The sequence below is a fragment of the Capra hircus genome, chromosome 15 (genome assembly GCF_001704415.2).
Source record: "Capra hircus breed San Clemente chromosome 15, ASM170441v1, whole genome shotgun sequence".
NCBI lineage: Eukaryota > Metazoa > Chordata > Mammalia > Artiodactyla > Bovidae > Capra > Capra hircus.
Genome location: NC_030822.1, coordinates 6232388 through 6245611, shown reverse-complemented (window position 1 = coordinate 6245611; position 13224 = coordinate 6232388). Strand labels below are relative to the sequence as shown.

At 36.9% G+C, this 13224-nt stretch overlaps 1 protein-coding gene across 6 annotated transcripts in view; it reads right to left on the bottom strand.

The window, feature by feature from the left end:
• Window positions 1-13224, bottom strand: part of CKAP5 (cytoskeleton associated protein 5) — a 96119-nt gene that overhangs the window by 58563 nt on the left and 24332 nt on the right. For 5 of the 6 annotated variants that reach the window (XM_018059131.1, XM_018059133.1, XM_018059134.1 and 2 more), the window contains exons 2-4: window positions 4145-4238; window positions 3468-3661; window positions 1491-1697 (exon numbers count right to left, since the gene is read on the bottom strand). In XM_018059131.1, coding sequence (XP_017914620.1) covers window positions 1491-1697; window positions 3468-3661; window positions 4145-4201 — 458 coding nt within the window. In that variant the 5' untranslated portion in view covers window positions 4202-4238. The remainder of the gene's footprint in view (window positions 1-1490; window positions 1698-3467; window positions 3662-4144; window positions 4239-13224) is intronic. The other variant, XM_013969878.2, reaches the window with a different exon arrangement.

Here is a 13224-nt window from a genome sequence, read left to right as displayed (position 1 = left end):
GGTCTACTATAGATTCTGAGATGGTTTAAAATAAATACAGAACCATAGAGGGATGGGAATAAACAACAACATCTATTAGGAAAACATAAGACAGCATACCTAACTTGTTTTTTTTTCTACCTTTATTCTCCCAGTCAGCTTAAAAATGAAATAGCCACAGTTGACAGAATTCCAGATTAGAAACTTTTAATTTTAAGGTAGAATATAGTATGATATATATATTTATTAAGAAACCAATTACTAAGGATAGAACAGATCAAGACAAACACAATCTGACTTCCCTGGTGGCTCAGACGGTAAAGTGTCCGCCTACAATGCGGAGACCCAGGTTCAATCCCTGGGTCAGGAAGATCTCTTGGAGAAGGAAATGGCAACCCACTCCAGTATTCTTGCCTGGAAAATTCCATGGACGGAGGAGCCTGGTGGGCTACAGACCATGGGGTCACAAAGAGTTGTGTCCAATTCACTCACTCAATCTTGACAATGCATCAAGTCACTAAATTTCTAAAATGATAGTGTATCTATTACACTATAATAGGTTAGGAATGAGGAAAATTTTATCACAAAAGAATCTTAAGTAAAAGCCAAATTTTATGAAAGAACATTACGAACGAAGTGAAAGACAAAGTTTACAGACTTATAAATTGAAGACAGCTTAACAAATTTAAGAATTTTAATACTTTCATGTAAGATAAGCACCAAAGGAAGCACATTCTGCAAGAAATAGGTCATACACAAAATCAAAAGAGAACCGAATTGGGAAGATCTTCACACCCATAGGTCACACACTTAGGATTTCACTCGAGCTGCTTTCTGAACTATCACATGTGGAAGTATTGGGGATAGGATATCAGATGAGAAGGACTGCCAGATAAGAACAAACTAGTGGTTTGTTTAATTCAGATTTTCATAGAAAATTACAGCCGCTTGTTCCTAAAAGAGATCCCATTCATGAAAAATTTCACTGTCAAACAACATGAAATCCTAGGGTTGAAAATAACTTATTACATAAAAGTTATTTTCTATTTCTGTTGTTATGCCTCTGTTTAAAAGTGTACAGCATTTCCTTCTATTTTAAAATACACATAAACGAAGGTTTGCTTTAGCCAACAACTATGTCTTTAGCCAGCATTTCAAAGTACATACATTTATGCTTGAGGATAAGAGCAAAAGAGCCGTTAAATACCCTGAGGAGTGCTTTTCCAGGAAAAAGTTAATTCATAATCTTAAAACAGGTCAGAAATATCCCCCATTCATCTTCCTTAGAAAGAGATTTAGATTAAATAACTATGCAACACACTTAAAGGCTAAAATTACTAAATACAAAGTATCAAGCCTAAAGAATGGCGCTGGTTTTTCCAGGTCACTTTTCTGGTTAGTATGGCCTGCCAAGTCAACCCCAACAGTTTTTATTTCTGTTTAAACCAGGTAGCCAAACTCAATAGAGAGATTCTAGTCAACAGAACTGAAGCAAAAAGAAAAGGTCTTACCTTAAGGCTTTCCTCAGTGTCTCTATACAGGCCACAACGATCTTGGGGTTCTTGTTGTCCAGGCCTTTCAGCAGCTCCTCTTGTACAGCTTCTCCTTTCTCAATCTCTATGTACATTAGACAAATCTCAGTGCCTAGCTCCTTGGCTTTGGCTTTGGGTTGGTTGAATACTTTACTTACAACACCTGACACAACTTCTCCTGTGGTTCTGTAACATACAGATTATAAACAATAACGCCCATGCACATAAAAGCACTCTTGAGTGGAAAGAGCTGGAAAGGGTCATGCAAAGTGGGGGAAACAAGCACTTGTTAAAAAAACACTTAGAAATAACGTAAATGAGACTTTAAACATTTATGTTCAAGAACGTTAAAAAAAAAACTTATGCAAACTATTTTAAGACATGTCACAGCAGATCACAGTTTCTATTTATACAGAGAAGAAATTTAAATAAGAAAGCAAAAATCCCTTGAAATCTCACTACCCAGAGGAAACTACTTTCAACTTTATGGTATCCATCCTTCTAGACTTTTCTATATGTACAGATAAACAGATAGATACACATACATTTTATAAAAATAAGATAACAGAGTTCTTGCTTTTTTGGAAAAATTTTAAAAGTCATTTTAAACACTTTTTAGGACAGAGAATTTCTTCACAGAAGGAATGGATATACACCTTTAATAACAAAAGGCTGCTCCTGACTCCTTGGCAAGACTTTACAGTATCTTTATTGCTTTGAGTCTCTTCTAAATTAAATAAAACCTGTACTGCTGGAAATTAGAGAAACTGAGTGGGTCTGGATCACACATGGCATTAAACAAAAAGTTGCTAGTATCAGAAGAAAAATGAAATTAAGAAAGCAACTGTCTCACTGATGGCAAGGGAAAGTTGGTGATGCTGGTTAACAAAGCTGTCAAATTATAACTGTCTTTCTAGGTATAAATTTTGAGGTGAGTCAAGTACATATTGGTGTCTTCTTTATCCATACTGGTGTCTTCTTATCCATGGGTTCCTCACCTGCGGATTCAACTGAATTCAGATCAAAAATTTTTGGAGAAAAAAATTCTGGAAAGTTCCAAAAAGCAAGAGCCATGCAGCCAGCAACTACTTACACATCATTTACATTTAGTTACAATTGTTTATTAGTATTTACACTGTGTCAGGTATTAAGAGTAACCTAGAGATGGAAGATGGATGAAGGTTATATGTCACATACAAATATTAGGTCATTTCATGTAAGGGACTTGAACATCTGTAGATTTTGCTATCCTAAGGCATAGGGGTACGGACTTTTGTCCTGGAAACAATTCCCCTGGAGACACTGAGGGATGGATATACATATTTCTTGTGCAATTAGGTCAAGGGTCCCTATTCTTTTTCAGTATGGAGGACTCCTTTCAATGACATAAAGACTACGGTTAGAAAAGTCATGTTTATGAGGTATGGGAGACTGGAGTGACTAGATACATCTATCAACCAATAAACTGGGAGATACAGAGGTTGTAACTCACCTCTCCTAAGAGAGGAAAATGCCTAATGACCATAGGGAGAAAGATGTGGCTCTAAGATGACCCAGCCTGGAACCATAGTAAGGAAAAGAGTTTAGAAATACTCAAATGTTTTCAGTGAAATTCTGATGCCTTCACTTGACCACCTCAGTTTCCTCTAAAAATTTTTCCTCTTAGAGTGATTCTCATACAAAAATCTCAGCAGGAGAGAATCACTTGCTCATCAAACCCTGAGGAAAAAACTCAGTATCTGATTTCTAATTTGCTCCTCTCTAAAGATCTCATGTACCATTTAGACTTCTGAGAGCAGATAAAGACAATGAAAAACAAGGGTCAAGGAGCTATGAAAGTTAAGAAATGAATATCCTCTAAAAGAGCTAAGCACAATGATCCATAAAAATACATAACTAATCCATGTAGCACCAGACAGGGGTTTTTACCAGAATAGTTGGAAAGAAAGTACTTACTTTCCTGCTACATGGGCATTTTCAACATAAACAAGTGCAGCTTCTAATCCTTTCAACTGAACCACTGCATTGGAATCCGTCACAAACTTTTTGATCAATCCTAAAAATTTGGACCATTCTGGGCTCTTTTCATCTTTTATTTTCTGGAAGATCTTCAGGGCTTCTTCATACCCACTTAACCTTGCTTTCCACAGCTAAAAGAAAAGTATTTTGAAACAAAACAAAATTTACTGATATTATCATCTACTATTTGGGGGGAGGGTGACTATCTTATACCAGGTAATTTGAACAAAGGATCCCAGATTAGAAACAAAAACGCAGCTTAAAAAATCCAGATAGTTGATTTTCTTTCTTTTTAAAGATTAGCTAATAAACTTTTTCTTGTGTTTAATATTAATGATATTCTGCCAAAGCCTTCTAGAATTCATAAACTGGCCACTATAAATATATCGTACTTTGTATCCAAGTATTCGTCACTATTTCTTTGTAACAGGACATTAAAGAGGTAACGATTCAAACAAGAGACCGTTTCCTGCTGAAAGTGTCCAATCTCCGAAACAGGCTGTTTTTCTGGTTGTATTGTGTAATCATTAGGCAGCTTTATACTACACTATACAGTACAACTGCTGACGAAACAAGCCAATGACAGGGAAATCTGAGCTCCAGAAGAGTCTTACCTTGTGTTCACATTTCTGATCAACCGGCAGTTTCATCCACTCACTGTCATCTCCCATTGTGCTTCCAGTTTCTCCTTAGAATTAAGAGTAATTCCTAGTCAGATAAAAATCAGAATCCATTAACTCTAGCAACGAAGCTCTCTTTTATCAAGCACAGACCAACAAAAGAATCTCATTCTTTGGTCAAATGCCCATTTAATTCCATTAATAGAACATTTAAAAAGTAAACAAAAAATTAATTAAAAATCTAAATAAATCTAGAAAGGACAGATACTATTCTTTAAAAAAGATGCTTATATGTATTTTCCCAGATGAGAACTTCTTAGATTTATGACAAAGCTAGAATAAAACAGAAGAGCTAAACTACTCAGCCTCTTAAAATAGGCAAGAAAAGAGTTTCAAAGATAAGTCATACTTTTAACTCAAAATACCGTAAGGCAAATAATCAACATGAAAAAAACCTCAATGCTAGCTAGCTCTCTACCTAATCCTGGTAAATAAATATGTCTATATAAACTAAAGGAAATCAACCCTGAATATTCATTGAAGGACTGATGCTGAAGCTCCAGTACTTCAGCCATTGATGTGAAGAGCTGGCTCAATAAAAAGACGCTGATGCTGGGAAAGACTGAAGGCTGAGACAATGGGAAAGGAGAAGCTTGTGGCAGAGGATGAGATAGTTGGAGAGCATCCCAACTCAACGGCCATGAAGTTAAGAAAACTCCAGGAGGCAGTGGAGGACAGAGGGGTCTGGAGTGTTCCAGCTCGTGGGACAGTAAACAGTCGGACACGCCTTACTGACAGAACAACAACAACAAAATATAAACTAGCAAAAAATTAAATCCCCCAACAAACTAATTCTCCATAAACATTAAATCATTTTTTACTGAGGTTCATAGTCAACATTCCTTTAACAATTTTATGCTATTCATTTAGATAATATAGCTATAGCAAATCTCCAAAATACAGAAAATACATAAAGAAGGAAAGTATTAAAACACAATTTCATACCAATTAGTAACCATGATGAAACTGAAATGTATCCACTTGAATCTTTCTAGATTTCTTTCAATGTACATGCAGTGTATAAATTAATATGAAAAAGGGCTAATCTTCTTGTAATTTTTTTCTTACACGGTCACACACATTTCCTCATATTTGAGAACATGATGTTTAAAGGTTGCATTGCACTTTATGTGTGTGTGTGTGTTAGCCGCTCAGACATGTTTGACTCTTTGCGACCCCAGGGACTGTAGCCCGCCAGGCTTCTCTGTCCATGGAATTCTCTGGCAAGAATACTGCAGTGGATCGCCATTCCCTTCTCCAGATGGACTTCCCAACCCAGGTATCGAACCCTGGTCTTCTGCCTCACAGGCAGATTCTTTACCATTTGAGCTAAAGTCTAAATGCACTGCATTTTATGAATGTACCATAATTACCTATTCTAACAGTGGACATTTAAATTGTCTCAAATTTTTCATTATTATAAATAACACAAAAGAGATCTTGTTTATCTCTCTGTCCTCAGGCCACGTCTGACATAAAATATGTCTTCAATCCATATTTATTTAATGAATATACGCCTTGATACTGTCTGCTATGAGTCAGGCACTGTGAAAAGTAGTTTTTAAAATTGTGGATTCATTATACTAACAACAACTAGGCCAAAGAAAAATATTCTTCCCACTTTACACACAAAGGCTCATAAAGATTCAATAATTTGCCAGAAACAACAAAACTGGCAGACACTAGCTCACACTAAGATTCTTCCTTTACAACTTGTTGCCTCCCATTTAAATGTTGGAAATATCCCAGGAAAAAATATTAAGAGATTGAATTGTAAAAGTTTATTAGAGTAAATGAAACTTTCATTAAGACGTCTCTTCAAAATCGCCAAGACTCTGTGAAACAACAGCACTGTGTTTTAGAGTAGGAGTCAGAGAATCTTTGAGAAGGCTAATAAAGCAACAGTGAGACAATATAAGAGTTTGGGGAACAGTATGATGTTATTTAACTTGAAAATGCACATTCTCTACTATCTGGCAACTCCATCACTAGGTACACACCCTAGAAACTGATGCCAACTGCACCAGAAGACCTGTATAAGGACATTTACAGCAATGTTGGCTATAAAAGTCAAATGTTGAAAACACCTTACAAATTCATCAGAAAGAGAATGAAGAGTGGTATATTCACTGGATATAATATTACACAGCAACTAAAAGAGCTGCAAGTGCTGAAAGCAGCTACTCCAACAAGTACATGAACATGCCAAAAGTTGGCCCAAATGTCCACTGGTGGATGAATAAACAAACCGGTACGTATACACAATGGACTGTTACTCAGCTATTGGTGAGAATGAAGTACTTACTGATACACGTTACAACATGGACGAACGTCACACACACGATGCTAAGTAAAGGAAGCCAAACATGAAAGGTCTGATATCACATGATTCCATATGTAGGAAATATCCAGAATGTATCAATCCATAGACAGATTCAGATTAGTGGTTGCCAGGGGTTGCGGAGAGAGGAAGAATGGGAAGAAACTGCTTAATGGATAAGTAGTTTTACTGTGATGTGATGGAAATGTTACTGTTTTGGGACTAGACAGAGATGGTGGTTGCACAACATTATGAATGTGTAAAATACCATTGACTTGTTCACTTAAAATGGTTGACTTTATGTTACATGAATTTCACATCAATAAAAAAATTTTTTTTAAGTTCCCAGGTGATTCTAACATGCAACCCTGGGTTAAAAACCTCTAACGTTATCTTCTTGGCACAAGTTTGAGCTGCAAAAGCAATCTTTCCTATCTGACTGATTTTCAAAGAGAAACAGTCAATGAGCGCTTTTAAAGCGTTTTCCAACCAAGAGAATGTGAACAACATTCAGTTGTTGGTCTTCTGTCAATTCACCGCAATACTTTCTTTTTTCTTGTTGGTTCCTTTTTGAAACATGAAGAAAAATGTGATCCAACCTAACTGCACCATATAAAATAGTGTTGTCATTGTGCTAAGTTTTCTGAAATGGCTTCTACTGCTTCGTAGCCTCAGTTTAAAAAACTATTGATTTATGATTTTGTTGCTTTCCATTCAAAGGAAAGGCTTGGTTCGTACCAAAACTTTCCCAGGCACTGAAATAATGGATACGGTATTTTGTGTATTCATGTGACACTGAAGACTCTTGCTCTGTCTTTATCTTTTCCCAGATTAATATACTAAGAAAAAAAGGACTTCACTAATTTTTCTCCATAATTAATTTAAAAATAATTTTAGAATATAATTTTTTATATATCTAAGAAAATGTATACAATATATGTGTTAGGAGGCATTACAATAAAATTGATATACTGACCTACCATCCAATTAAAAATCAGAACTCTACCAATATTATTGCACTAGCGCAACTCTTTCCTACCCCCATCCTTCTTCCCAAAGAAGTACTTTCCTGAAGTTTGCTTGGTTCTCTGCTGTGGTCAGTCACATATTCCTAAACAAAATTAACTGTGCTTGCTTGTAAGCCTTAGAAAATGTTATACTGTTGTATAACTTACCTTTTTCATTCAATGTTTCATTTGTAAAATTCACCCATGTGGTATACTATAGTTTAAATCTACTAAAATTGTGGTCAAAAGACTTATGCTGGTACAAAACCTTATCATTCCAAGGTAAGTACAGAAACAGAGCTAAGTGTTTAGAAACTGCCGTAGCATCTATTCTAACTTCCTTTATTATGGTGCTCTGAGGAACTGAAAAACGTTGAGTGAGGCTAATGTATAAAACACAACAAGAAAAGTAAGGGAGGACAGAGAGTAAGGCTGGAAGGTAGTCTAGATCAGACCCTGAAAGGTCCTGTAAGTGATGTTAGGAAATTTGGACTTTATTCCAAAAGCAGGAGACTTTGATTGAAGGACTGTAAACAGGAAAATTTCATAAGGTATCAAATTTGCATTTTTCAAACTATATAAATATAAAAGCAATATAAAGAATGTCTTAGAAGGCAGTAACAACAGAGGGAAAACAGAAAACTAATCTAAATGAAGGATGATGATAACTTGGAACTAACAACAGTAGCAACTCAGGTAGAGAAAAGGGAATGGATTTTAGAGACAAAGAATGTCAAGGACTGTCTTTATTGTTTGACTAACTCCCTGATGTTCAAGCTGGTTTTAGAAAAGGCAGAGCAACCAGAGATCAAATTGCCAACATTCGCTGGATCATGGAAAAAGCAAGAGAGTTCCAGAAAAACATCTATTTCTGCTTTATTGACTATGCCAAAGCCTTTGACTGTGTGGATCACAAGAAACTGTGGAAAATTCTGAAAGAGATGGAATACCAGACCACCTAACCTGCCTCTTGAGAAATCTGTATGCAGGTCAGGAAACAACAGTTAGAACTGGACATGGAACAACAGACTGGTTCCAAATAGGAAAAGGAGTACGTCAAGACTGTATATTGTCACTCTGCTTATTTAACTTATATGCAGAGTACATCATGAGAAACGCTGGACTGGAAGAAACACAAGCTGGAATCAAGATTCCCGGGAGAAATATCAATAACCTCAGATATAGAGATGACAACACCCTTATGGCAGAAAGTGAAGAGGAGCTAAAAAGCCTCTTGATAAAAGTGAAAGAGGAGAGTGAAAAAGTTGGCTTAAAGCTCAACATTCAGAAAACAAAGATAATGGCATCTGGTCCCATCACTTCATGGGAAATAGATGGGGAAACAGTAGAAACAGTGTCAGACTTTATTTTTGGGGGCTCCAAAATCACTGCAGATGGTGATTGCAGCCATGAAATTAAAAGACGCTTACTCCTTGGAAGAAAAGTTATGACCAACCTAGATAGTATATTCAAAAGAAGAGACATTACTTTGCCAACTAAGGTCTGTCTAGTCAAGGCTATGGTTTTTCCTGTGGTCATGTACGGGTGTGAGAGTTGGACTGTGAAGAAGGCTGAGCACCGAAGAATTGATGCGTTTGAACTGTGGTATTGGAGAAGGCTCTTGAGAGTCCCTTGGACTGCAAGGAGATCCAACCAGTCCATTCTGAAGGAGATCAACCCTGGGATTTCTTTGGAAGGAATGATGCTAAAGCTGAAGCTCCAGTACTTTGGCCACCTCATGCGAAGAGTTGACTCATTGGAAAAGACTGTGATGCTGGGAGGGATTGGGGGCAGGAGGAGAAGGGGATGACCGAGGATGAGATGGCTGGATGGCATCACGGACTCGATGGACTTGAGTCTGAGTGAACTCTGGGAGTTGGTGATGGACAGGGAGGCCTGGCGTGCTGCGATTCATGGGGTTGCAAAGAGTCGGACATGACTGAGCGACTGAACTGAACTATAGGAGTCTAAAATCAGGATAAAGATGAAGCTTTGGACAACCTGTGTTTGAGATGTACATTAGACAAGGGTAGATGTGGAAAGCAGTTGGAAATTCAAGCCTGGTGCTCAAGAGAGAGAACTGGTCTGGAGATAAAAATTTAGTTAGGAGTTATCTGTGTGGCTCAAATGGTAAAGAATCTGCTGCAATGTGGGAGACCTGGGTCCGATCCCTGGGTCGGGAAGATCCCCTGGAGAAGGGAATGGCTACCCTCTCTAGTATTCTGGCCTGGAGAATTCCATGGACAGAGGAGCCTAGCACGCTACAGTCCATGGATCGCAAAGAGTTGGACAGGACTGAGTAACTAACATACACAAGGGGTGGATGAATAGTACTGAGGAAGAGTGTATAGTGAGAAGAGCCCCAGGTTAGAGTTTAGATGTTTCCAGTTTAGAAACCAGAATCTAGAGGACCTTAGTCCACATGTATAGTGTTGGATATATAAAATGATCAGTTAATGTCTTCTGGGGGGAAAAAACAAAACAAAAAAACCACAATAATCCAAAATGGGGTAAACAGTCTTATCAAATTTGAGTTTTTGTTACTTGAGGGAAACTTTGTTACTTTTAATTTCTACCTGCAAATCTAAATTTAAAAAAAAGGAAGGAATTCTGTATCTTCAAAATCACCACTAACTTAAGGTTGAGACCTTAGGTAAGTTACCCAAATGTACACTGCCTCAGCATGCTTGTGTGTGAAGTGGGACTAACAGTGCACACCTCAGAGGACTGTGTGGATTAAATGAGTCAGTACATGTAAAGCTGTTACACTAGGTATTTGGCTCAATAAATGCTAGCAATTTACTATCATTATCAGTATTTGGCATTCCAAATTTGAAAATATTTATATGACTACAGATATGATTTCTATTGGTGACAGAGGTATATGTTCTAATATTACTGTAGTTTATTGTCTACATTATTAACTGAAGAAAATGTCAAAATTTCAGTTTGAGGTTACTGAAAATAAGATGTAATTTTTTTCCACATAAATGTACAGAGTCCCTGAATTCTAACACAGGTTAAAATCTGTTAGTCTACAACCTTTCAAATTCTATGATCAAAGACTTTAGGGCATTGCTTACACTCATCTCAAAGTCCCTTGTTAAAATAACAGCTAACACCCATCCAATACTCAAGTGGCACTTTATCTTTTACAGGTATTTTTATAATCATTCATCTTCTATGTATTTCATAATATAAATGCAAGTATACTATCTCATTTGGGTTTTCTTTCCTTTTTTATATTATTTTTAGTTATGTGGCTCTTTCTTACGAAACAGTAAGATACTCTTGAGCAAAAGCTTTTTGTCTTATTAATCTCTATCCCCACAAGGTTCAAATAATTAAATAAAGCATCATTATCCTCTTTTTTTCAGGCTTATTTTCTTTTTTAAATATTATTCTTAGGTAACTCTTTCTTACTCAACCATAAGATTCTCTTGAGCAAAAGCTTTTTGTCTCATTAATCTCTCTTTTCACGAAGCTTAAATAAATAAATAAAGCATCTTTATCCTCTTTCTATACCTGGGGGGAAAAGAGGTTCAGTGTCCCACCAAAGGTCACCTGGGTGGAGGAGAATGGTCTAGAGGAGACTTCTTGATTCTTAGTTTGGTGAATTTTCCAGGACTTATGGTTTCTATATGATCTACAGTGAAATCTATTCACCCTGTATCTATTCAAACAGTATAAACAATAAGAGTTATTTTGATGTTTACCTAACTCAATAAAAATATAAACAGCAAATAGGAGTATATGTGAAAGACAAGTTTATTTGCCTTCAAAGGACTTAACGTAATTTAGAGAAATTTAAAATACAGTTAGTTGGTAAGGGGGAATCATCCCTGATCAGCAGCTGCCAAATAATCAAGCTAACCACCTAGCTGGGTCTCAAATACTGTTCACTTGTGTTTGCATAAGAAATAACTACAGTTTTAATTATAATGTGGGGTTATTCACAATACTTATTCCACTGAGTATTGATTCTACCAGTTGAAAAAGAAAATCTTTCCTTGAAATTGATCAAAAAACCAAGAGTAGTAGACTATAATCTATAGTTCATACTAGTTTCAAACTTATAACTACAATTCTAGAATGTTTGTGGGAGGGTAGGAAAAAGGTCACTAAAGTGGCCACTTGTTTTAAACTTTGCCTCTATATGCACATTTTAACTAACCATTATCAGACAGGCCTTAGGAACATTCAGAACATATTCAGGAAGTAATGCAGAGGACCCTCAGAGTTCATAAAATGAAACATGTATAAAATAAACCAATAATTTCACAAAAAGTCGCACAATCTAAAGGTCTGAATGATCTCTTCTGAGAAATGTAGTGCTATTTCCAAAACACACAGCAAATAAAACCAAATTAACCTTCATAATAGCTTAGAGTGGAAACCACCCAAATCTCTACCCACCGATAAACAGATAAATAAAATGTGGTAAATCCACAGAATAGAATATGATTCAATGATAAAAATGAGGTACTATAAAGAATCCCTAAAACTCAAAAACAGGCAAACAACATGATTAAAAAGTGGGCAAAGAACTTGATTAGACACCTATCCAAAGAAGACAGACAAAAGGCTAATAAGCACACGAGAAGAAGTTCAGTACTACTGAACATTCAGTTCAGTTCAGTTCAGTCGCTCAGTCGTGTCCGACTGCGACCCCATGAATCGCAGCACACTAGGCCTCCCTGTCCGTCACCAACTCCCAGAGTTCACCCAAACTCATGTGCATCAAGTGGGTGATGCCATCCAGCCATCTCATCCTCTGTCGTCCCCTTCTCCTCCTGCCTTCAATCTTTCCCAGCATCAGGGTCTTTTCAGTGAGTCGGCTCTTCGCATCAGGTGGCCCAAGTATTGGAGCTTCAGCTTCAGAATCAGTCCTTTCAATGAAGAGTCAGGGTTGATTTCCTTTAGGATGGACTGGTTGGACCTCCTTGCAGTCCAAGGGATTCTCAAGTCTTCTCCAACACCACAGTTCAAAAGCATTAATTCCTCAGCACTCAGCCTTCTTTGTGGTCCAACTCTCACATTTATACACGACTACTGGGAAAACCACAGCTTTGACTACCCGACCTTCATCAGCAAAGTAATGCCCCTGCTCTTTTCAGAGTAGCCAAAATCGTAGAGATAGAAGGTGGAATGATTGTTGCCAGCAGACACAAGGAGAGGGGAATGAGGAGTTACTGTTAATGGGTATAAAGTTTCAGTTCTACAAGGAGAAGAATTATGGAGATGGATGGTGGGGGCTACACAACATTACAAATGCATTTAATGCCATTGACTTGTACATTTAAAAATGCTTAAGATGGTAAATTTCTATGAAATGTTCAGAACAGGCAAATCTACAGAGACAGAAACTGGATGAGTGGTTACCTACGACTAGAGTGTTTGGGAATATTAGAAAGGAGGGTGAAGGAGGGTGGGGTTTCTTTTGGGGGTAATGAAAAATGTTCTAAAATTGTGTTGATGGTTGCACAAATTTATGAATATACTGAAAGTGATTGAATTGTACACTTTAAAAATGGGTGAATGGTATATAAATTATATATCTTACTAAAACTGATAAAACAATAACAACAACAAAACCTAACAAAGTTTTACTTAAAAAGAAGTCCTTGGGAGATGAGTGATTTGTAAAAGCTGCCAATCATTTTACACTTGCATGGCCTGGCTATAAT